Source organism: Ooceraea biroi, chromosome 5 (assembly GCF_003672135.1).
Source record: "Ooceraea biroi isolate clonal line C1 chromosome 5, Obir_v5.4, whole genome shotgun sequence".
Lineage (NCBI taxonomy): Eukaryota > Metazoa > Arthropoda > Insecta > Hymenoptera > Formicidae > Ooceraea > Ooceraea biroi.
The window spans coordinates 5,771,868-5,794,924 of NC_039510.1; the positions used below are offsets into that span (position 1 = coordinate 5,771,868).

Sequence of the window (23,057 nt, forward strand, 5' to 3'; positions counted from 1 at the left end):
GACGCTGGCGATGCTGCGTCCGTGTCTCTTCGTGTGTACATGTCTGTACACCGTTCCGGTAGAGGAAGGGGGGCAGGTGGAGAGAACGACCCCGGGCCCTGTGCAACCTGGCCCAGGCTAGACCACAGCCTGACCCGAGTCACGAACACGCACGACCGCGGATAGATCGTGCCAGGCTTAAATCCCGACTTGAGCCCGGCCCGCCTCCAGGGGCGGATGATCGTTCCGCTCGCGCGTAGGGCACGGAGCGCGAGCACCGCGCGGATTGCTGTCGCAGTTTGCGCGCGTGTGGCCCTTTCGTGTCTCGTGGACCCCCGCGTCGTTCTTATCGTTTTCCTCCTGCGTCTGCCGACCACCGACAATCGCAAGTAATAACGAAGCTTTCTTGCCGCCGTTCGCCACGAAACGATGAATATTTTAGCGATCAATTAAACGCGGACGGCGTCCTCTGTTCTGATTGATTTAATCAGAGGTTCGTTTACAAGGTCGATATTAGTAATAGTTGATTCGTTTCGTCAGTTTGATCATTTGGACCAATTTATGTTTTGCTAATAATATTTAAAATACATTTTTCAGATATCACGACTGATCAGATTATCCATGGTATATTCAGATATATTTGCTATCTTCAGAGATAGCAAAAAGTTGTTTTTTATGTTTACTGGCGATATGTAACGTTATCTGCTTCAAGAGAAAAAATATCGTATTTTCCGATTAACGTGTTTCCACGACATCGCAATTCTGCGGTCGAATATATATATTTATATTCCATACGCATACATGCGAATTAATTAATCAGATATCAGTAACATTCACCAATTAATAACCCATGCAAGCGTTTTCGGTTGCGCTCTCGTGCTTTCCGTTCACCTCGCGCGCTCATTATTTCCCAGATGCTTAAATAGTTACGTCAGTCGAGTCACCGACAGCAACTGACTCTCGAGTTCCGTGTTTCCCGCGAATAACTCGCGCGTTAATTCACGCACTTAACGCGCGGCGCAATTAAGCGCGCATCGGCCGTTCCTGGGCTACAATCAATGGAATCGCGGGCGTGCAACTCCGGTTCCGCGCGGCGCGGCTTTCACGCGCGCTCGCCGCGCATTTACCGCCGAAAGTAACGTCATCCTCGCCGAATATCGCGTGTTCATCGACGACGACCGGGTAAATGCTTAATACCAGCGTTGTGCTGCCGCAACGCGCGCGAGTGCTTTTAAAATACGTGCACCACGGCCGACGGTCGTTTCTTCGCGCTCGTTGCTGCCGGATAATCGCTTGCGCGGACTAGCCCTAATCCGCCCCTGTGTTCAACATTATGCCCGAACCGAGCCCGAACCGTGTTCGTGCCGTTCCCTCCCGTCGCTTCGTGATCGTGCACTCGTTCACGGACACTAGCCCGTAACCACCCCGGGCGGCGCGGGGGGGAGCGGAGGCGGAACGGCGAACTCGATAATATGCACTTACTGGATGTGCATCGGCCCTCGCGGGCCGGGCAGCCGTTTTAAACGAAACCCGCGTGACCTCTCTTCCTTCTTGCTCTTCCTCTCTCTCTCTATCTTTTTATGTTCCTCTCGCATACATTTACATGTACCTATGTATAGTATATAGTAGCGCGCACTCATTGATTGCTTCCGTTTCATGCACCGACAAGGTCTTACTCTCGTATTTCGGAATAAACCTCTGGTCTCTTGAATTTTTCGAAACAACCGCATATTTATTAGTTAATATATAATACTAAAAATTTGTACATAATAACACACATACGTCGGCATGAGAATGTATATGTAAAATTCAGCGGCTTCAGTGAGATCATAGATGACTTCCAGAGATCTGAGAGTTAAGTAGATCAGGCAAGGTTTAACGAACGGGAGGTCGGTAAGGTCCGAGGAAAAGAAGCATCCGGAAAAAAGAGGAGGAACGCGAGCTTTTTCACGAGGACTTTAAAACACACGAACGATTTCCGGCGTCCGAATCAGCATTACAAATGTATCGCGCGCCCGCGTCACGAAAGTTTTACACAATCATTCTTCACGCCACCGTCGCACCCCCACTGTGCGTTTAGCATTTCATTACGCGGCCCACGTGCGCTGCTGATACACGTGGTCTATGCAACGCTTAGTGCACGAGGGAAGCAAACTTGCACTCGCGCGATTCCCTCTCACGATCCCCCGCGGAAACAGCGATAAATTCTTGACTGTCAATTACTGAGATCAAAAGTCCGGCCGAGCTGGAATCGCACCGAGCAATTGTGAGACAATCGCCGATCTGTGGCGAAAAGCCCTTCAAATTCGCAATCGGATGATTTTCGATCGCGACTGAAGGATCGTTATCGCAGCGCGATGCGAGGTGGCGATATTTTCACTTTCATCAAATATCCGTCGAGATAACGTCGACCTATGTCGGCAAGAATAACGTAGGAGGAACAACGTAGGATGACGGCAAACACGTTCACCGTCACGGGCACAATCAGAAGAGGTTTCTTGATTACGACGCGTAATCAAGGCGGGCTTTTTGCATAACCAAGAAAGGTTGGTTACAACGTATAATCGAGAAAGCTCGCCTCTCTTTCTCTCCCTCGGCCCCTCTCTCGTCTTCCTCTTCCTTTCTGTGTAACTAAGAAAAGCTGCGTAGGATGCATAATCAAGAAAGCTTTCTTCGTTACGGGGTTACACGTGTTCCTGTCCGTGCGGGAACTTATTAGGTCCTCTAATCCCGCCGGCAAATTTGCAGGGATGCGGGCGAACCTTTCGCATATGTAATAAACGAGTGCGCAACGAGAGAATCTCCCTTCGCTTTCCGCCAACGAAGCTCATTGCAGAGGTGGGTGATTCGTATGTCGTTAGCATCGACGCGCGGAATGAGAGAGAAAAATACATTGAGCGTGACAATTCGTCGCATGAAAATTCGCGTCGCCTTTCGATGCGACAGTCTTACGCGTGATCCGATGCTGCGAATCTAACATGCTTTTACATCGTCGCGCTCGTGCCGATAACGGAATTATCACAGTGAAAGTCGATAGATCAACGACGCGTCGTGATCAAATAATCCCGCACCTTTCGGCCGGTGGAACTCGATGGGAGTTTGTCGAAAATAATACCGGAGCGGCGCGGAACGAGCGTCCGACTCGAGCACCGCAACGACTTTACCGTGTAACAACGCGCGACGCCCGCCGTCGTGTATATACACGGCGCGCGTATATCATACGTGTGCATTAACACCCACATGCGTGTGCCACGCATCCGTGCACGTGGCAGGGATACCGCACACACGCGATACACGATGATGCCGACAACGACAACGACGAGGATGCAGTATGTGCGCGTTAAACCGCTCTACCGCGGAAACGCGTTAAACCGCTCTTCAGCACTCGCCATCCTCCACCCCTGCGCGCGCGCGCAGCCTACGGTCGCATCAACCCTATACTCTACACTGGCGCACTTCCGGTCCTCGACCCTTTCGCCCTTTTCATACTCGTGTCCTCTCGCATCCTTCAGCGCTACCCCCGTCCGCCTGCGCCCGCGCGCGCGCCACCGCCTCGTCCTCTTATCCTTCCATTAACGGCGTAAGCCTGGCGCCGTATCGCGTCCTTAAAAATCGTCCACGGCATATTTAATGTTTGCACTTTGACGCTACAGGCGCGACGAAGCAGCCGCCGCTTGCAGCGAGGAAACCGGCTACCATTAGCGCGCTTAATTAGTCGAGAATTTCTTCCTTTTTTCGAGCTCAAGTGTGATCGCTATGGTAGATGGTTAATAGGGGATTTAGCTCTGGTATATGATTCTGCTTAAGAAAAAATCACTGTGCATCTTGAAAGGACAGAGAAACCACGCGAAATTAGAGGCACACTTTTATCTTTTCGGATGAACCGAACAATGGGGATGGTACTGGTCTCACAATCAGTTGTTTAGGAGGAACAAAATGCGAAGATGCTGTTGGTCCCATTTGTCCAACGAAGAATGGAAGCAACACTGATCTTACTTGTTTCAGAAAAGGAATATATAAAATAGGAATACCATTTGTTCTATTTTCCTGATAGAACCAAAGTGAAAGCACTGCTTCAATTTCACGTGATCGGTATAAAAAGAATTATGCCATTATATAGATGTCGCGTGTAATGTAATAAAGATGTACGTATTTAACTAAAAATATAACACTAATAATTTATTACTGCCATTGGATCGTATAGCATTAACAAGTGTTTACTGCCGTTGGATCATATAGCATTAATAATAATTTTTATTTTATTTGAAGACTGAAAAACTCGCCTTCTGGCTTTTGTAATCGCTTAAATAATTGCTGCACGATCGTTGGATGAATCGGATCATCGGATACGAAAACAGCGAGTATCGCATGAAATCCGCGGGGAACACCGAGAGAAATTCGATAATGGCGCGTAATACCAGCAGCAAACGCGGTGACGTGACAAATATTTGGGTATTACTCGTCACCTGTGCGGTGAAAAAAAATTGATTCGCGGGGGTAGTTTATAAATCTGGATGCATGCGATCGTCAACACCAGTTCGCGCGATGATCGATTGGTAAACGGCGATTGAACGCGGAGTCCGCTCGACGGGAGACGCGGAATTTACGTCAGCGTGGACGCAATCATGCCGAGGACTTCGTCAGTCTCAATCATTTCCGGTGCTGCAGCCAAACAGGACGAGACGCGAAGAAGAAACATGAGATTTCGGCTCGTGCCTTCCTCGCGAACGCACACAGATGTCCGAGATGGTTGCCGTTTGCAATTTATTTGCGGGACAGGCGATCGCGTGTGATGGCGGCGAGCGATATCGGCCCGATTATTCGCGAACCATTTTCTCCTCGACGAGAACAGTCAGAATGAAATCGTGACCTTATCTAAGGAAGGGGCGAGGGGAAGGGGGCACGCCGATTACGCGAACCCGACGAGCTTATTCGTTTCATTCGGTGCGGATGCATGAGAATTTGCATGTTGCCTACAATGTGCGCAACCTTGCGTGCGTAATAACCGAGGGGGGTGTGAGGGGCATGAAATATCAAGGGTAGCAGCAACGTGAAGCAAGTTTGCGTACAGTCGCGGCTGCCGCATTACGAGCGCACCGATGTTTCATAAGTTCGTACCGGTGTAACGTCGTAAATCTTAATCTTGTTACACTGCATGCCGCGCCCCTCGCTCGTTCACACGCACGCACGAATTTAAATAACGACAGCATCCATTTTTTCATTATCTATTTATGCACGTGACATGATCGAGCAATCGATCCGCTGCGGTGGTACCCTCAAAGATCGGTACCCGGGTACCTCTTACTGCGTATTCGCACTTTGCGTTCGCACGACGAATCGGTTACGTGATTGTTATCCATTATGTATGTTAAATACTGCATATCAAGCTTCTTTTACTCCAACATGTACAGAAGATTAATTTAAATATATTTAAAAAACAACAATGATATATTTTATGCGGAATAAAATTTATGTTTTCCTACACATATACACAGGAAATATGTCATGATGAAGCCTGAGGATGGAATTCCGGAATTGATATCTTTAGATATTTGCACGAAAAGGAAACGTTCTCGCGGAAGAGGGAGAAAGGCTAGAGGAGCTCGCGAACTCGCGAGTTCGCCAGAACACGAAAAAAATAGCGAGTTCCACGGGTGAGTTCCAAGTGCGCGGCAGGGGAAGATAATGCGCTCCTACGGGCTCGGTCATTGAGACCGAAGGTAAACGGGGATCGGGCCCTCGATCGCGATAGATAGGGCCCCCGTGAACGTTTCGAGCCGGGGTCATCATAACGAGGTCTCGTGTCACGCGCGGTGAAGGGGGCGGTGAAGGGAACAGTGCCGGGTCAGAAAAGGGAGAGAGAGAAAGAGAAAGGGCGAGGGACAGAGAGAGGGGTGCTCGTTGTGGGAAGGACGTGCTTTCGTAATGGGACGCAAGAAGACGAAGAGAAGCAAGAAGAGGACGAGCGGGACTAAGCGCACGGCGTGTACCTTCGCTCGTCGTGCACCGCTCGTGGCCCACCGCGTGCATCGCAACGAGCAAATAGAAGAGGTATGAGTATGTGTGTATATGTGTACTCAATTTTGTGCGACGACAATATGAAGAGAGAAAGAGCTCGAAAACCGTCGATCGTTTCAACCTCTTGTTAAGTATAATTGCGGGGAGAAGGGTTCTCCGATCGGAAATCACGTTTTTACTGGCAGAGATTACAAGATGTATGAAAGATCAATTCAATGCTGGACAATCCTTCAGCTATATTGAAATATAGATACAGTATATAGTATAAGATATATTCATTATCCTATATTGAAGTATAGATACAGTATCTTCTCTATGTCCTAAATATATCTATTTACATTTTAATATGTATATTCTCAGAAGAAAGAATATTGTGCAATTACAAAAAAGATGCGCGTTATTAATCATTATTAATAACGATGACAATAATGATTTTACAAACGCGGTCTTAAGATTCAAAACTAGGAGATCCGATATGATTCACGTGCAAACTTTCACAGAGCGATACATTTATTAGAACCATGACAAATGAACCCTCCATGCAACTTTCCACAGAGCTTACGCGGTTCTTTTAATATAAAATAAATTTAATATCAAAGTTGCATCTGCCAACTAGATCATACGGGGAGAAGGATCACGAAGCAGTGGTGGTGCTAGTAAATTCCCGAACTTCCCCCGAACAGCACAAGCGGGCGACACAGTGTCGGGCCCGAACCACCCATATACACCCCCGCGTGTCCCGCACGACGCGTGCGTGAGCGTGTGTAGCGCGCGTGGTGCATACGTGTGGTCGACGCGACGTGTCGGGGCGAACTCGGGGGAGTTGGAGCGTATGCATATCCCGCACGGAAAGGAGCCCCCGTATCTCACCGGTCAGAGCCACTTAATTGACACGCGGCGGGTCCCTAACACGTCGCGACCCCCCATTCGGTATTCCCTTCTCCGTCTCGCTCCATCGCAATCTCTCTCTCTCTCTCTCTCTCTCTCTCTCTCTTTCTCTCTTTTCGTCGTCCTTTCCTCTCTGTCTTTTGTACCTTTCGTATTATTCTCCTTTTCTCTTTCACGCTTTCTCTATCCAATAAATAACGCTTTCCCTCTCTATCTCTCTATCTCTGTTTCTCTTTACTGGTCCCTTCCCGCGCACGCGGAATCACGGACCCGCATCTGTCGCGCGTGCACGCGGCGTTGGCCGCGTCGACCGCCGTCGATTTCGCGTCGTCGTCGCCGCCGCCATCGTCGTCGTAGTCGTCGTCGGTCCAATCATGGAAATGGAAATACTTCACACGATGTGTCGTCATAATTAACGGCCGGCGGATATTGCCTCGCGCGTTCGCGTCCTATCGCCGCGAGACTCCATTCATTCGAGATCGCTCTCGATAAGAGTCCGCGGCGATGCCAAATAGAATGAACCCCATCGGAGAACCCCTTCGGCACGCCGATGATTGATCGGAGAGCGGTTCTGTTGGATGATTATTGCGCGCATTCTCATTACGTGCGAGAACTATTAGAAACGCTCGTCTTCCGCGAGCACTACACGCTCGCAAATCGGCTATACGAGTCGATATTTATTTTAATGTATAATATCGATTGTGCCCGCGTATAAAACGGGAGGTACAATTAAAGCCCCGTGCAACGGAGAATTTGCTCCAATTTTCCGATAATACACTTCTCCATTACCACTCAAATTAAATTTAATTACTTAAATTACATGTCAAATTACTGCGCTTTACTCATATGCGCTAATGTGCGGCAAGGTGATATCTTTCAATCTCCGAATTATTTTATAAATGTTTGTCGTTATGTGATTGGTTCCAGGAAAATATAGTGCGCGGTTATCGCTATACATAGAAAGAGAGAACTAAACTTGCATCAGAAAATAACTTCATAACAATTAATAATTGTTGCCGCGTTCTTTTTTGGCAGGATCACGATATTAAAAGGGGAAACAGGAAAATCTAATTTTCTGGGGTTGACAATTATTATTTTATTCGTACGATTTGCATTTAATAGTTTGTAATCCTGAAATCGTCCCGATTTATTGCAACAGGAATTGCGCACACAAGGATCACGCAGATTACGAGAATATCCAATCGAACATGATCAAACTGCGAGAGGAGGAACTCTGCTTTCATCAGCAACTTAAAGGCCGAACTCTCGGGACTAATTTTTACATTAACACACACTAAGAAGACGTAAGCTCTTTCATTTCGAGAGTAAGAAAATGGTGTGATTTGATCTGTAATTTATTTATTTTTACCGAATATGTGTCGGGTTGATCGAAAATATTTATTGCTATTTAATGTAATAATTACTCTATGAAGGTTTCAATGAATATCTCAAATTTTCCTATCACGCTACATTTAATTAATAAAAACTACTGGCATCGTGACGCATCTTCATGCGTCGCAATGTATTTTTCTTTGATTTCCGCATCCCTTCTGTTGGTTGAGGAGGCCTCTATTGCGAATGCCCCGAAGCGAAGCTGCAAAGAGATCGTCGCGCCAGTAAAGGTATCCGCCGAGACGAAACGATTTGCCATATAAGTGGTGGCGCGTAGATGCGTTTCATCGGCGCTGCGCCTCTCGAGCGTGTTATGCGACACGCTTCGCTCGTCGCTTCGGCGTGGGCACGATACGCAGAGCCGAGCGAGCGGACTTTCGCCTCGCAGCGTGCCGGCCATTAATCTCCCCCGTTTGACATCGCCCTTGCTTAAAAATCGCAAAGGTCAATCTGTGCGCGATAGATCGAGCGGGCGCGTGTACCGCGTAAGATTCCTCTCGCAACGTAAAATGAGAGGAACGCGCGCCTCGCGTTCGCTCGAGCGCTGAGTACACAGCGGCAATTATAGGTAAATGTGGGAAAACGCTGCGAAGTAAAACGACGAGAAGAGAATCAAAGTGCGAAATGATTTTTTGCCAGAAGCGATATAACTGTGGCGCGATTGTGAGTCTACCGTTCCTGAATTCCATCTGCCCTTTCTTGACTTCACCTCGATTTGGCGGTACATCCGGTAACGGCTATCCCTCGCGATCGAATGGAGGAAGTGTTCGCGGAATCGACCCGGTACCAGCTCGCTTAACCGCGTCGCTCGTGTGATTCTCGCCGGGCTCGACGTTCACGTCCGGGTCGGCCCGTGGCCCCGTCGACGCGGACGAAGGATCGTCCGCGCGCCGCAATGACGCGGAAGACGCGCGCGGACCTCACGTGGCAGTTATACGTGGCACGCGGGAGAGGGCGGCGGGGGATGCAGGAGGGGCAGAGCGAGGGGGACAGAGAGACGGTACACCACGTTCGAGCTCGTGTGCGGACGAGGGGGACGAAGCGAGATCGCCGAGAGGGATGGAGACGGAGTTTTACGGGCGCGCGGCGGCACGGGGGGGTGGACGGGAAGGGTTATACGAAGGTCCGATGGTATATAGGCTTCTTACTTGGCATCGACCAAAAAAAGGGGAGTAAGAAGAGAAGGAGGAGGATGAGATGGAGGCAGAGACGAAGATCGGTGAGCGGGTGAGTGAGGGAAGGAGGCAGGTAGATAGGTAGGTAGGCAAGCGGTCGGTTGATCTCGAGCGAGAGGTACGCGAAGAAGATGAAAAAGCGAACGAGGGAGAGAAGGACGAAGATGTAGAGTGAGAGGGAAGGAGGGGAGGAGGAAAGGGTGCAGGGCGAAGGAGAGAGGGGATAGTTTGCTCTGGATTCCAAGCGTGACCCCGTGCTGACCCGGCGAGGGAACATCTCTTGCGCGCATCTCTCTCCCTCTCTTGCTTTCTCTCTCTTTCTGTTTCTCTCTTTCTCTCCTTGTCTCTCGTTTTCGCCGTCTTCGTTACGTGCACACACGTGCGTGTGTGCACCGTGGTCCGCGGTGTGCGTTTCTCCTCCCTTCTGTCCCCACACCCCGTCGGTCCCAAAGTTCGCTTCCCTCCGCAATTATATTCCCCTTGCCACCCCCGTCGCTCGCGCGACCCCACCGGGCTGTCTTATCTCACGCGCCGCACGTAAGTACGTCTCTACGTAGGTACGTCTCTCCACCGTCTCTGTACGTGGCGGAGGTGCACGCGGACGTGAGTTACCACGACGGTTTTCGACGATCGTGAACAAAGCGTGATTCCTGAGACCCGGATATCCGGATTCAACGTTCTCTCTCTCCCTCTCCTCTTCCTCTCTCTTTTCCTCTGTCCCTCGTACCTGCGAATTTCATTGGATTTCTCCGTTAGAGACCGATTGGTCTCTGACAGTAGACCTTCATGACAAGAGAAGTGACTTGAGATAGCATGAATAACAGAATCGCGCTTCGTCGCTTTGCTCTGAGATCGAGAAGGAGACACATTTCCGATCAAAGGCACTCCTTGCTCATCATGCGATATTCCGATAATTCGCCGCGTCGCGGATTCTGTCGATCTTCGCGCGACTCCCTCGCTCGAAGATACACGTTCCCATTCTGACACGACTGTTTATTCGTCCTCATTACGCTAGCGAGACTCACGACGCGTTCCGGTACCGATACGCGCGCTGTCTCGCAGCACGACGCGAAGAGGGGCACGACGCTGCCGGTTCGCGAGGTCGATATCGCGGGGTACCGTAGTGGATATAGCGAGAGCGCGCGGGGGCCTTTAATTGACTGTAATTTGCGTGCGCGGAGGTACGCGATATACTCGAAGATTGTAAACAACCGGCTCTCTCCCGGCTAGCTGCGAAAGCAAAAGAAGGGAGCGAGAAAGAGGGAGAATGTGGCGGAGTGCGAGAGTAAGAGAGAACGAGGGGGCACGAGATGGAATGAGAGAACACGAGAATCGACGGAGGTCGGCAACCCCGAGCGAGCGAGTGAGCGCCACGCTGAGGAATCGTAACCGGTGTTAGTTAAGACAAGGGTAACCTTAACCCTGGAGTATCGCCCGGCTTTAATTCCCGTACGTGCACCTCCGGGGCTGCGCCAGATCTTACGTATGCCGTGCACCCGACAAAACTGATTGCCTCGCGATCAAGCGTCTTATCTCGTAGCTCTCTCGACGACGAGGACGACGTAGACGAGGTCGGCGAAGACGACGTTGCACCCATTCTTTACTGCAAACCCTAGATCGCGCCGCCTGTTTTCAGGATGTTTTATTCATAGGGACCGTGTCTAGAGCCTCACTCGTGTCACCCGTGCGACAATTCATTCCGTGTGTTGCTCCTTGCGACTGTGAGAGCATTATAAGCGACATAATTGAGGCACAAACGTTCCTTGCGAACGCTGTCTGGATCAGTTTCTCGGAGAATTAGCATACTTACGCTTGGAAGTACGCATCTGCATTTTTGTGGAATGTCTAACCGACTTTTAATTAAAAATGGACTGGGTAAGGATGATGGTAAAAATCGGAAAATGGGATCTGCCGTTTTTCATTTAAACAAGAGTCAAAAATTGTTCCTTTTTTAGATTCTCATTTAGGTAGTCGGAACACGTGCTAGTCAGACAAATCGGGGAAAAATTACGAAAGAGAGACTCCGCACGATATCGCCGCGCTAAGCTGGATTTTATGCAACCGTCGGAATTTCAGAAATTTATAAATCCGCACCGTATCCGATAATAAATTTATCCGAGCGTGTCGTGTGATATCGCCGAACGGATAAATGTCGTGACAGTAACCGAAAATAGTTCGTTGTCCGACGAGCTGTTGGTCGAACATACGAATTCAAGCGGAGTGGAGGCGCACAGCTACGAATATACATATATACATACGTGTATAATCGGGTGATAAGGGCACGGTGGGAGAAAAGGGCTGCGAGGATCGTTATCGGTCTGATGCTCGCGATTCGCCGCGAATCAGAACGCGCGGGCGTTACGATGATTTTACATCGGGCCGCCACGACGTAACCGAATTAATACGCGCCGCGGAAATTTAATTACTCGCCGTGCTTGCGAGAGCAGGTCTCTCGTCGTTGCCCGATATTCGTTCGGCCTCATGCATATCCACGACGTCGAAAATTTAGGTCAAAATGTTCGGAAATAGAAGCTGCACTTCGCGGCAACGCGTCCAGCCCGCGATTTATCGGCAGGAGTGTTTAATAATCGCAGGCTGTATTTCGGGTTGACTTCCGTCAGAATTGGTGTCACACTCTGATGTGCGCGACGCGATATCGCGTGTCGGAAAGTCAAGAAGATATCGGATACCTTAATCGAATGGGATGAGAAAATAATATTGAAATATTTTCAATATGCAGGTCCGAAGTTAATTCGATAATTCAATTTGACCTGTGATCTCTGATAATCTCAATTTAATGTAATATTATCCAAGTCCAATTAAGGCAATTTTCATTCATGCTTTAAGATTACGCTGACATCTATTATTCGCACCAGGCTAAGAAATTCGAAATTACGGAATATATTTTGCAACGTTATTACACTATAATGTGTTAAATGAACGTTAGAACAGAAAATGTAGGCCAGATGAATGAAGAAACTCGTATATATCACAAAGAATCTGGATATTTTATTTCTCCTAGAAATAATTAATTCAGGATATCCTTTTCACCAGGCTGACGTTGCCCGTGATAATAACTTAGAAAAAAAAAACTAAAAACGATATTTCTCACGTGAAGAATTTAACGCGAATATAGAACTCGCAGGACAACACTATATCTTACACGGTAAATTGCAAAATTTGGCGTTAACTATCGATGGCCCGACGCAAGTTGAACTCGAAATCCATCCGAGCGGCGTGTTCGTAATGCCGCTCACGGAGTTGCTGCCGATAACCGATTTTTCGTGATGCACTGGCATCGTGAGAGAGATACGAGAGAGAAAGGCAGAGGACCGAAGGAGAAAGAGAGAGAGACAGAGGGGAAGAGGAGGACGGTAATCTATCGGGCGGAGAACGTGACGGGGATAGCCTGGCATTTGTTAGGAGCCAGGAAGACGGAGGAAAAACAGACGCGGCCGGCTATCCCGGGTCGTGGCCCTTAAAGGGGGTCTATTAATGTCGGTCGCATTTTTCCGGCCGCCTAATCACAGGGTTCCCGAGGGATCTCGGCCGGTGTTACCGCCCGCTAACCCCCGTCTCACGCCCGTCCGACAGTTTTTCGCCATGTTTCCGCTACTTTGAGCGACTCGAACAATTTCCGGACGCGACGGAACCACGCGCCCTGTCCTTCATCCCCCTCTTCCAGCCGGGTCCGAGAACCTGGGGCACTTTTTATTGGTCGAGCATCCACCTTGTGCACCCGCAGGCTTGCGTCGGCTCTCTGCGCGGACTTAAACTGAAATTTTCACGTTCGAGAAGCGACACTACACTGATAAAAAGTGGCCAACACATTGGAACAACGGGATGTTTTGACAAAAACTGTTAATATCAAAACGTGCCATGTCAAGCAAGTTTTACTGTAACTTTTACTGCAACAGATGTGTGGTTTGGGTATCTCTTTATCGATCTCTATTCCGAATCATATTTGGATATCGATTAGTGCGAAGAAATGATTAAATGAGTGAAATGTAGCCGTGTCGTTTTCCATTTTCACCGCCCCGTTGGCTGTTTTTAACGCGCATTATTAGCGCTTGCTTTTTTCACGCTTGATTAAAGCGGTTTTATCTAGCGCGTCGCCCAGCCGCGCGTTCTGCTTATATTTTATAATTGTGCGTACGTACAATGCACGCTTGCAAGAGATACGATATTGTTTTACGGAAGATGGGTAGGCGGGCAGAATTGTCCGTGCTGTTCTGTCCGCGCAAAAATATTTTTACCGAAATAATACGTTTTCGCGTCACGTATGTATAACGCTTCATTAAAGTCACATTTATTACGCGGCGCTTTTCGCTCGCTTCCGGATCGCGGCACGCGGCGGTCCCGCGTTTCATAACGGCACGTAAGCGCGTGATACGTGAGCGCGATGGAGCGCGAGGGCATCGGCGCGTTCTATTGCTTCGTTTAACTGCGAATGTGAGGCTCACCGAGTGAAGATACGTTTAGAACATTCGATTACATTCCGATTTAAATTTCGATACTTGGATAATGGCTCGCAAATAACGCGCGATATTCAGTTGCGAGGCAATAAGTTCCGCGCGTGGACCCGGCCGCGCTGGTCGCTTGCAATGAAATTTAATTTAATCACGGCGAAAGAACGAAGCAAACGGTGCTTCATAAAAATTGCAATAAATATAAATCTATAACAATGTATGTAATCGACATAATGTTTTAACGGTGAACATGATTCCTGATTAACAAGTTTGATATTGTGAATGTAAATATTTTTAAAATCGTCTGGACTTTAGACATTTCAGAGATGCGTTTTCAAAGGAGACCGATATCGAACATAAAATACCAAAACAATCAGATGCACATCTTCGAGGTACAATCTTGTCGGGAGCGCGTTTGTAATTCGGCCATAGCGATACGTCGTAAAGTCCCGGCCGTCCCAATGGGACGAAACATCCCAACAACGGCGCGCACTTAGCTGCGCTCTCGGTAGTACACAAAGGGGGTGGCTGAGGCTCGGAGAGGCGGCAGCGACGCGGGGGTATGTCAGGAGCGGCGTACAGAGGTGAGAGACGGTCGTGAAAATCCGCGGTGGCGGACGCGTATACGATCGGATCCAGGTGCGGCCGTCTGCCCAAAGTCTGGACGTTTCCGGAACGGTGGTGGCGGCGGCGGCGGTGCGGGGGGCCGACACGGGGGATGCCGACGAACGGGGAAGCTCGTCTCGAACGTCGAGGGTAGCGCGGGGCATGGCGGGGGTTAACGAGCCAGCCGCCATAAAGTCTAATGCATTTGTTGTCGTTGACGATGCACCACCGGCTCGGCTCGACTCGGCTCGACTGGCGGCGCAGACGACGGTCTGCGGCCACCGCGACGACGACGAGGACGACGAAGAGGACGAGGTCGACGATTACTACTACTACTACTACTACTACTAGTATTACTATTACTACTACCACGGGGACGACAACGCGACGCGACGCGGCAGCAAGGCCGCGCGCGGAATTTACGCAGCCGCTCGTAAAACCCGGTATGGATTGACACGTCGCCGGCAGTAAACGTCGCTGCCCGCTTCCCGCCAACGATGCAAAGTGCAGCCGCGTTTTATTGACTGCGAGCGACGCGAACGGCACGGCGAGACCGCGCGCGTAGACCCCCGCAGGTCGATGGCACTCGTAACGGATCCAACATGCGAGTTTCCGCACGGACCCTGTTATGAGCCCTTCGCGTTTCCCTTTCTTTGTTGTCTCCCGCGGGCGCCTTTCTGCGCCGCGCCCTCGTGATTCCCACGCCATGTGACGTAATCTTTCATCCTTCTCCTCGCGCGTTTACTAAAAAGAAGGAATAAAAAACGAAGGAAAAAGATGCAATCATAATCTTAATTGCAGATCAAGATAAGATACAAGAATATTCCTGAATTACTTAGGTAAACCGCATTATGGATGCAATATTCATTACGTGCATTTAAAGACCGTGAAACGGCTTTTCGCAGTGGCTTTGCAGACACCTCAAAGTGGTGTTTGAATCAAATTTTTAACGTACATGTTAATAATACTAAGCAACGCACGAATGAAGCAACACGTTGTTGAGCTCTACTTTGGAAACTCTAAGCGTCTGCAAACACGTATTCATTTGAACTTTCCCTTCACTCCGTTACCCCTAAAGTTCGTCTGACTATTTCAGAAACCGTCTGTGGATTCCAACATCGTTGTGGAATTTAATTGTCCCAAATATTAGTATCGATCCTAATTTTGCTGGCAAAAAATTTTTAATACGTTTTATGCGTCTTTCTAAGTCTGACAGGAGCTTAAGGGTTTTCTCCACTTCGGCAAACGTAACGAACCACCGCTCATCCGCGCGAGAGATGTCATGCGCGATATTATTCGCGGGTTAGAAGAGGAGTATCTAATTTCGCGATCTGATTAAGGCTCGCAGCACACGTTTCGCCGGGCGCGAAATAACGGAAAGTAACGGGTAGCGGTGCGGGGGAAAGGAGAACGAAGAGAGAAACGGAAAGCACGGCTTATACTGTGCTCCGGCAGATTGAACCGAAAAGAGAGGAAAAAAGGAGAGACAAACCGGAGAATAGCGGTTCGGCGCGCGAGCGCGCACGCGCGCTCGCGTGTTTAGTATGCAGATATACGGAATTTTACGCACCGCGCCGACGATCCCGGTTAACCATTGATCGCAACGGCCAGATTTTATGCGGCCCGTCGCGGAAATTCCGATTATACATCCGCGCACGTGAAATATTCTCATCTCGCGGAGTGGAGCCGGTCGAAATTGGGCTTGCGGCTCCGGCGCTGCAAGTTTTCCGGAAATACAAATGTACGTGCTCGCGCGAGGATTTCTCTTCCTTTTTCCTATTTTTTCTATTTTCCCCTTTTTATTTTCTCTTGCTTTTTTTCCCCACGTCACGTCGCGTCTCGCGGCGAATTCGTTCTTTAATTTCCGTTCGCGCGTTACCGGCTATTCAATGCGCCCGCGTTGGGTAGCGCCGATGATCGCGCGCGCGTACACGTCTTCGCGAATACGTTTTCTCCGTGCCCCGTCGCGCGCTCGTCGGATCCGTCGCGAATTTATCCCTCGCGTCGCGAGGATATTTTGAATTCGAGCGTATTTGCGACTCTCACCGGCGTAACTTGCGAACTTGTGTCGCGAGAACTTGGAAAGAATCAACGAATCTTCTACCCGAAATTCTTCCCTCTGGGTTTTATTTACGATTTAATTCAGTTGATTCTTTCAGTAGGAAACTTTCATCTACGATAATATCAAGGAAATATTGCTGCAAAATTTAAAAAAGTTTTTACATGAGAGGCGATTATGTCATCTTAGTTAGCAACGTGGAAATACACAATGGCGAGTAGAACAGCGTAACTCGTGCGAGAATTTTCTCCGAGGAACTCGTCACAAGTGCGCGCACTCGCGGAGATACACATCATCTCCATTACTGTGAAGGTGCACACATGACACATACACACTTACAGAAAATCCACACGTTGTTAGACGCGAGGGAGTCGTGTGCGTTGCAGCCGGCACTCGTTCGCGCGCTCGACGATTCCTCACGCGTGTGACCATGCGTGTGTGCATGCGTGCATGCATGCGTGCGTGCGTGTACGCCGAGGTCGGAGTTTAGAAGCTACGGAGAGAAAGGGGTGAAGGGAGGGACAATAACAGCGCCGCGTTTTCGGGCAACGACCCGTCGCCTCCACCCCTTCGGCCTCCGCTACCCCCCCGGTGCCGTGTACCAAACCAACCGGCGATACACCCCGCCGGTCCTCTGTACCGCCCTTCGTACCCCGCGCTCTCGGCCTCCGGCGTTCGCCACGTACTCTTTTCTACGCGCGCGTTCCTTCCTCCTTCTCGCCCTCCACCTGTCGAGGCGGTGAGTCGCGCTCTCGCCGCGAAAGGAGAAGAGACCGAGCGAATCGATTGTTTTATTGCGCCGGGGGTAGGTGGATAAAAGCGCTACTCGTGCCCTCTTGGGAGATATCGGCTGGCGTCGATTATAACACTGTGCCTTGATATACGCGACGCGATGGCGAGGCTCTCTCACCCTGTCTCTCTCATTCTGTCATGTTGCGGTGTCTCGAGCTTTACCGTCCCGCTACTCGACTGCGGATACTTATCGGGCGGAAAAGAAATAAGTAAGCGCGTTCTTCGATAATGGACTTTGAGAAAAAATTAGGATTTGTAGGATAAATCGAGTCGCGAGGGAGAGACGGAAATGTAGAGACGCATTGAAAGAGTGAACTGAAGAGCACGGCAGCTCTTTCAATTTGGAGGCCTCAATAGTTTTTCAGCTACGGCGGAGTCAAAGATCCAAGGCGATTTAACTCGTTAGTGCGACTTTAATGTAGCTAAGTTTTAATGAAAAGCCTGAAAATTGCAAAGAAACGAAAATGTCGAAATAAGCAGGGATGAAATCAGCGGATAAAGGTGTCGAATCGTTAAAGATGCTAATAGAAGCATCGAGACAGAGAGGGAAAGAGAAAGCGTTTTTGAAAGGGAATCCCTTTAAACGAAGGAGAACGTAGGGCCCATTAAATGTATAAAAAAGAACGATCGTTAGGCGGCTGACGAACGAGCGCTCGCCACGTAACGATGCACGTCCGGTTGCCAAATCACTTTCTCCGCTTTAATTTGCACGCCGTAACGTGCACGGAACAACCGAAAATAGCGTGGTGCGTGGACGTTGAGGGGTGAGGCAGGCGGAGGAGCGATGGGAGGGGCTCGGACCGGTGGCGGAACCCTCCGCGTTTACCCTCGGACGCGGGAGCACTCGAAAATTCGAGGGTCCCAACGCGTCCCTCGGGAGACAAGTGGCGTTGACGCGCGAACGCGCCGGTTATTGCGCCGTGCACGCGGCCGTTTTCGGCGCGGAACACGCGCGGAGTCGTAATAATTATGTCCGAACACGTTCGCGTATATCGACAGAGCGGCTCCGAGTGTGCAGATATAAAAGATTTTTGCGAAACATCCCGACTAGAAATTTATCCAGTGGTCCTGATCAGGTTGACCTTATTTTATTATCAGGTCCTGATAAGGTAAATTCATCAGGACCTAATCAGTCATGTAACGCAGCACAAGTTAGATCCTTATCTGGATATCCTCATCAGGTTTATATCGGGTTGAATTATTAAATCCTTACTACCCAGACAGCACCAAGTCGTCTAAAGGATTACTAAAACTTGATATTTTCGGTGAGTGTAAGAGACCTTAGAACACATACTACTAGTATATGTTCTAAGTAAGAGTCCAAAAGAAGAGAAGATTAGAGTACCGGATCGATTTTCCAGATGGTTATTTGTAAGGTGCTAACCAAATGTTTCTTGCGAGAACGTCACGCCTGACCTGGCCATCTATCGGTCGCTTGGTGAATCAGAGGCGAGAAACACACACTTGTGTTGATTTTTGTCTCTTATTGTTCCATAATCGAGTACATTGAAATGTATATGATATAAAAATAATTAATACTCGCAAATTAAGTAGAAATTATTATTCTTTCTACATTAAGTATAACATTAAGTATATAACGTACATTATAATATGATAAACTACGTATGGTCCGATGTAGGACCAGATGTAGGAAACCTTTACCTCTAAATTTAAAAAAAATATCAGGATGAAGGAATAAGATCCTTAGTAGGTACTAATAATGTAAACCTCAACAAAATTTGTACTTTGAAATATCAGGCATAACGTAAGAAGGTCCTAATATGTTCCTTATTATTTTAACCCTAAAAAGGTCATACATATTTGAACCTGATGAGGATATTCTTAGGTATACCTTATTCAGGATTACCTTACGCCAACCACATCAGGTCCTTATAACATATTAGGTAAACCTGACAACATTTCTAGTCGGGATTGACATAGAGTGAACGCAGTGCGGAAATGCAGTGGAAACGTCAGTATGTGGACGGACTTATCTCACGTAACAGAAAAGAATTAGTGAGAATATTGACGTGCTGTATTCAGAAAGTCTTGCTACTGTGACGTAAATAATTAATGACGATATTGTTATTAGATGGAAAATTTCTCCAAAGATCTATCTAGTCATTCAATTGAATTGTTCAATTAATTGCACTGGCATTTTGATAGTCTGAATCGTCGGATGTTGCAAATGTGGAGATTCTTTGAGAGAATTCTTAAGGATAAACCTAAACGGGCAATGAAACCATATCTCTCAGCTATTTGTAACAGAATCCCCAGCGGAGTAATTAATTCACGAGTTAATTGCGTCGAGATAATGAGAACCTCATCGAATTTTCGCGGAGAGGGTATATAAACTCTCGAAAACTCGAAAGCGATCGGGACTGCAGCGGACGTGGGACACTTCGTGCAACGAATTTGTGCGTTCGTTGCTCTCGTCTCATCTTTCTTCCGTTCATCAGAGTAATGCTGGTGAAAGGTGACAGCGAGCTGATGAAGCCGGTAGCTTCTCAGCGTGCAAAATCGGCAAAATGTGCGCGCGCGTGCACGCGACGGCGATTTATTGCGAGACGCGTCCAAGCGTCCCGCCCGTCTCCGACGAATTGTGAAATCGTGACGACGATGACGACGACGGCGACGACGACGACGACGACGACGACGACAATGACAACGTCGACGACGACGACGTCGACGACGGCGACTTCGGCGTGGGCAATTTCTGAGGGGCCGATTATCTCTTTTCCCGGGGCACAAAGTTTTACGCCCCGATCCCGAATATTATCGTCTCTCCGACCCGTTGTCTGACGAGCAGCCCGGTGTGAACGAACTCTGGGTTCGGTTCTGTCCCTCAATCCCCTGTTCCCTCCCGCGTCCTCGGTCGACTGCCCTCCTCCCTCCTTCCAGTCGGCCTCTAGCAGTAAAGTTGGGTGGCCAGACGGATATTCGACGTCGTGCGTGCCCGTCGTCCCCAAGGAGGCGGAGGGACGGTCGACAGAAAGCGAGGAGAGAAAGAGAAGAGAAAGAGAGAGAGGGAGAGAGAGAGAAAGAGAGAGGTTGATGGCGAAGGGTGAGTTTGTACGGATCAAGCGAGATCTCGAAGGGGGACGGGGAGGATGGAAGCGCACGACGCAAACTCGCGTTTGTCGACGGGATTCGACCTCGCGCTGGAGGTTGACAAAGGCCGGAGTGCTCTGGATCAATTATCGTAATTATGTCATTTCTCCTCCACGAAGTCCGCGCGCCTGGGCCTTTGACGATTCGGAGAGTAATTGACCGGACGTGTATGATTCTCCCGGGAACGCGCCGCCCAGAGAATATCGATGCGATAAGCAGAGCACGCCTGTGTCTCAATCGCGAAACAGTCTCTCGTCCTCTCGTCGATCTGTCCTTTTTTCTCAAACGGGTTATTCTTCCCGAAATGATCACATATCCGGCTCGCTTACGCAAGGATCCATTTGAAGACATAAAAATTGAAAATTGATACTTGATGAATATTTGCCGCAAATCGTCTCGCATCGCGATTATCGCGCGAGTCTGAAGAAAGCAACGTTTGATTTTTCATTACCACGAAATTAATTCGATCGTGCTGTACAAATCACATCCGGTAATGAACATTATATGCGAATATTATACGATATCTGAAATAACACAGACGCGATACAACGTTAACGACATTACCGTGTTCGCGTTTAGAGTTTCTCGCAAGCAACGAGGGAAGGGCAAGAGAGAAAAACGCGGAGGGGTATACGACGAGAGGTGAAATTCGAATGCGCTCGAGGAAGGAGGATTCGGACGCGAGCGAAGACGCAGGGATCGCGCGATTCTCGACGGTATCACTGACTTACGTTATACGGGGGCGGAATTCTGAACACGCCCGGGCTGGCCACAGTGGACGGCACGATAAAAAGCGAGAAACGTGGGGCATTTTATTTCTCGCCTCGGGTATATATAGCATGTTGTCCGTACGCAGAGCTTCGTGAAAGCCCCGAGAAGATTCCGTTTACGGGCAACGTGCCGCGCGAGCGGAATCGAGCACCCGGAACGCGGACGCGTATCCGCTGTGCGTGCGCGAGACCGGCTCACGGGTCAACCTGATCCCCTTGTGTGTGCGCGGGCGTACATGCGACATGTATCGTCTACCCTTTCTGTGAGACGGAGAGGATGGGGTGGACGGGGGGAAGAGGATGAACCCGACCGTCCGGGGATTTTGATAGAATAACGAAGAGACGCGCCACGGTCCACGCCGGTGAAATGAAAAACGGCCGTATCGTCGCATCGATGATATTCAGCGGAAACGCTTGACACAATTATTTCGAGGGCACTCCTCCCTCTTTTGCCACACGTAGCGGGGTAACGCGGAAAGGGGACACCACCCGCCGCCGCCGCCTTTGTCCCGTTTATTATTTCCCCAGCGGATCATGCCTGTAAATATTAACTGGAGTCGAGCTGAGCTTTTAACTGATATTCCGTCTCTCATCTCTCGCAGACTGACGGAAGATCATCCTCTCGGTTAACTTCGGCCGACGTTTATACGGCAGCGGTCCTGTAAGTTTTAACTACGTTACGCTCGAGTTACATCGGCCTGATCTAAAGTTTCATGATAATTTGTGGTCTTCGCTCTGCGCGCTCGAGTCTTGAGAAAAAGGTGCAACTCCCACGACGTTCGAACTCGTGAGATCGGGGGGAAGAAGGTAAATGTGCGGATCTTCTTTGGGTAATATACCAAAAGTATCTCGACATTGAAATTCATCGCGGTGAAGTTATTTCGCGGATGGAAGTAGCCGTGATTATGACAGTCCGAGAAGGCCGACTCCACCGGGCGAAAAGTAGAAATGCCATACACATCCCCGGCCACCGCAGCGTCGGCCGAATTTTATACGGCGCGAGACCGTCGTAAAGCCACCCTCACCGGCAAGCGGTACCAGCGTGGTTGTCGTCGGGGCTGCGGTGCGTGCGTGAGAGCCGAACGTCGCGCGGAGGGTGGTTGACCACCCACCCACCCATCACCCCTCTTTGCGACCCTTGCGGCTAGAAGGAAGCGAAGGTGGAAGCGCGGCGGAGGTTTGGATAGGGCGCGTAGGAGGGCAAGCGCGGGAGGTAAGCGTGGAGGAATAGGCGGAAGCGAGGGGGTGGAATGGGGGTGACTCCGCGGAGAAGGGGGAAGTGTGGCAGGGTCGTTTGGATGAGAGGAAGCGAGGGGTAGAAGGAGGGTGGTAGCGCGGCTTGCGTCTGGTGGCGCGACTTGACCCCGGTTGACCCGAGACTCCTCTTTCCTCCTCCTCCTCTTCCTCCTCTTCCTCTTCTACCGTCTCCTCCGTCCCTCCTCCTCTTCTTCCACCACGACTTCCCGCGCTTCCCTACGCCGTTCCCTCCAGCCTCATCCCTCCCTCTTTCTCTCTCTGTCTCTCCCGTTTTCTCTTACCTTCTCATTCTCTTTCTCTCTTCCGTCGTCCAACCCTCCCTCCGACCTGCCCGATGCCTGCGCCGCGTCTTGCCCACCCTGCGCCGCCATGGGTAATTATTGATGTGTCCGCCGCCGTCGCGCACGCTGCCGCCGCCGCTACCGCCGCTGCCGCCGCCGCCTGCGCCTCCTCTTCGGGATACGACGGGGGTGGGTTGTCGTGGTTGTAGGACAGGCTCGAGATGCGTGCATGCGTTAATCCTGGAACGGCAGTCAAGATG

General features: G+C 49.7%; 1 protein-coding gene across 3 annotated transcripts in view; it reads right to left on the bottom strand.

Annotated features, from left to right (window-relative positions):
* The window catches only part of LOC105287554 (slit homolog 2 protein), a 74,270-nt gene that overhangs the window by 16,102 nt on the left and 35,111 nt on the right, over nucleotides 1–23,057 (bottom strand). For 2 of the 3 annotated variants that reach the window (XM_026969955.1, XM_011353165.3), the window contains exon 3: nucleotides 22,798–23,037. The exons of the other annotated variant lie outside the window; for it this stretch is intronic. In XM_026969955.1, coding sequence (XP_026825756.1) covers nucleotides 22,798–22,887 — 90 coding nt within the window. In that variant the 5' untranslated portion in view covers nucleotides 22,888–23,037. The remainder of the gene's footprint in view (nucleotides 1–22,797; nucleotides 23,038–23,057) is intronic. 3 annotated transcript variants of the gene reach the window in all.